The 2,748-nt window shown below is 52.1% G+C and overlaps 2 protein-coding genes across 2 annotated transcripts; one reads left to right on the top strand and one right to left on the bottom strand.

The window, feature by feature from the left end:
* Positions 1-621: 621 nt before the first annotated feature.
* On the bottom strand, positions 622-1,443 carry Pmar_PMAR007992 (hypothetical protein; the record flags this gene model as incomplete). The annotated part of the gene is made up of 5 exons (XM_002766110.1): positions 622-757; positions 806-880; positions 932-1,036; positions 1,124-1,252; positions 1,308-1,443. Coding segments are annotated over 5 exons (581 nt in total), but the record flags the coding sequence as incomplete, so codon positions are not given.
* Positions 1,444-1,916: 473 nt separating this feature from the next.
* Pmar_PMAR007991 (conserved hypothetical protein) lies at positions 1,917-2,692 on the top strand (the record flags this gene model as incomplete). Its single annotated transcript, XM_002766109.1, has 4 exons — positions 1,917-2,096; positions 2,146-2,313; positions 2,367-2,506; positions 2,561-2,692. Coding segments are annotated over 4 exons (620 nt in total), but the record flags the coding sequence as incomplete, so codon positions are not given.
* Between the last annotated feature and the right edge of the window lie 56 nt (positions 2,693-2,748).

Raw genomic sequence — 2,748 nt, 5'->3', positions numbered from 1 at the left:
GGGGCTGATGTAGAGAATGGAGTGGTAGATGGGAAGCCCGATGATGGTGGGTGGAGGGACAGCAGGCTTGGGGTCATCCGCATGGAGGCTCTCAAATAGTCGAGCGAAGCGACTACCAGAAGAGGCAGACCGCGCAGGACCCTACAGAGATGTAGTCATAGCTAAGTATGGCGAGTAACTTCCGTATTACCTCGGCGAAGGCTGATACAACACCATCGTGCTCTAGTGGGGGACCGAAAAGGCTATCAGTAGTGTCACCGAAGAGACTACTAGAAGCCTCAACAGAAGGGGCGGCAGCAGCGGCAGGAGGAGCTGCTGATGTTGTTGATGCTTGTGGCATCTGACGCAACCCATAACGCTGAGCCATGCCCCAGTGACTCTATTACCCTGGTATCGAATGGGCCACCGCTAGATGGTGGATTTCTGTTGGTATGTGGTTCTGGAGAAGCGCCTCTCAACAAGGCCATTGTGAAGGGGTCAACCGCAGGAGCCGGGGTTGTTGGAGTTGCCTCGGTCGTCGGCTTGATCAACTCCTTAGGACGGCTATCTTCCTCCTTATGGAGAGTCCTACACGGTAGACCAGTCACAACCACCATAATATGTTATGGTATGTGCAGTTACTTCTTGAATGGGGTAGTGGCGGGGACGCCAGAGGGAGAATGCTCCTGCTGTTTATGGTGATAGTGATCTCCTTCTGCGGCAGTGATATCAATACGATGATGTTGCTCCGCGCCATGTGAATGCACCGGGGATGTATCTGCCGACTCCATCATGCCTGCCTCAATGACTCAGCCACTCCTACTACCTCCCCTTCTAGCGGCCCCTGGATGATGAGCAGCAACCCTACGCCATGGCGGTAGTGGTTTGCCATCCTCCTCATCTGCAGATGAGACTGACGCTCCCACCTGATAGCGCTGATGCTGTCGCTTACCTCCTGCAGTTCGGCCACCTCTGAGTGCACCCCAATCCCTATTCCCTTGCTTAGGCTTCACCACTTGCCAGCCATCATCATGATGATCGGGTGAACTAGCTGTATCTACAACGGAACCCGATTCAGTGGTTACGATGAGGCCAAGGGAAGGGGAATAGAAGAATACTGAGGGATTGCAGGAGCAAACCCCACCTTCGTGTTCTCTTCCCTTGCCCTTGCCGAGGCCCTTCCCCCCAGTGGCCGTATCAAACCCCAAAGCGCCTCCTCCCTTACCACCAACACCTTTTCCTCTTCCTTTAGCTCCTGAATGGGGTCCTCGACCTAATGAGAATCCAGGGATGCGTAAACGAGACAAAAATAATACTCGTGAGGCTACCCCCTAGTTCTCCAGCGTTGAAATCATCAGCCTGCTGCTGTGACCCAGGTCGTTGCTTCGCTGTTGGCGGGGGGAATCGATGGACTCTTATTCCTATTGGATTGACGATGTCCGGTCCGGGACGACCGGGGTACATCCTAAAAATACCCAAGGTTGATTCCTGCCACCAACGTCACCATGCAGTTCTACCTAAGTAACTGTTGCCTATTGTATTGGTATCCGCTTGATGACGAGTCTGACGGTTTGGTTTCTATCATCGCTACTGTTGCCATGATTAGCGTAATATATGGCTAACTACCAAAAAGGCTGAACTCAGAATCCACATGGTGAAGATGAAAAAATGCGCAAAGATGTCCCAGCTGGGAATCGAACCCGGGATCTACGGTGACACAGCCGTGCGCTCCACCGCGCAGCCAAAAAGGCGAAAATCGTAAGCTTCAGCGTTTCCATCGGAGAGGTTGGAAATCTGGGGAGATAGCGAGATCGATATGGACTGAAAGTGGTTTTCGCACGCCACAGACACCCTGTGTCATCATCAGTACTCTTCCTCATTTGAGCTAGTGCTGCTCGGCTTCCACCACCCTCAACACGCCTCGCAACTCTTCCGACATGTCGAACGCTAAGAACGCCACCACTGACGCTGCCGCTTCCAAGGAGAACCACTCCGATGCTAAGGCTACTGCTAACGCTGCTGCTGCTGCCCATACCAGGCCACAGCCAGTCGATCGTGCTTACTATGAGAAGAAGATCGACAAGCTTAGCGAGGAGATCAAGGGCCTTCAAGCTAAGGTAAGGAAGTCATAACTACTGTATGTGGCGGTTTGTTATGGCGGTTTAGGTTCACGATCTCAACGAGAAGATCCACGGCAAGTCCGAGGGTAAAGATGAGTTTCTCCGCAAGCGCGATCTGCTGAAACAGCAGATGGACGAGCAGCAGAAGCTCGTGTCCGACTTGGAGACTAAGAGGAGCAAGACTCAGGATGGTATCCATTCCAAACAGACTGAGGTAACCACGACTCGTCGCTACTCTGCGTTCGCTCATCATTACACTCTTGTTAGGGACGTCAACTGCGTGCTGAATTGAGTAGCATGCAGAAGAAGTTGGGCTTCTCTACTGAGGACCAAATCGATGACAAGATCGCTGAGATCGAGTACAGGATGCATACTGAATCCTTGGACCTCAAGAAGGAGAAGGAACTGTAAGTTCGACTTCTCTTTGGATTGAACTGATCTCACAACTTCATGATCATCAGGATGAAGCAAATTTCCGAGCTGAAGCAGACGAAGCCTCAGCTCAAGAAGTTTGACGCCATGAAGGCTGCCTCCGGCGAGTACGATACCACCAACGTTGGACCTCTCAAGGCTAACTTGGAGGACATCAAGACGTGAGTCTCCCGTGTAGAGTCGCTTCTACTCTTATCACACATCTTCAGTAACCTCA

The sequence above is a fragment of the Perkinsus marinus genome, assembly GCF_000006405.1.
Source record: "Perkinsus marinus ATCC 50983 genomic scaffold scf_1104296973578, whole genome shotgun sequence".
NCBI classification, from domain to species: Eukaryota; Perkinsozoa; order Perkinsida; family Perkinsidae; genus Perkinsus; species Perkinsus marinus.
Note: the sequence above shows the minus strand (reverse complement) of the source record. Positions and strands in the feature narration are given on the sequence as shown.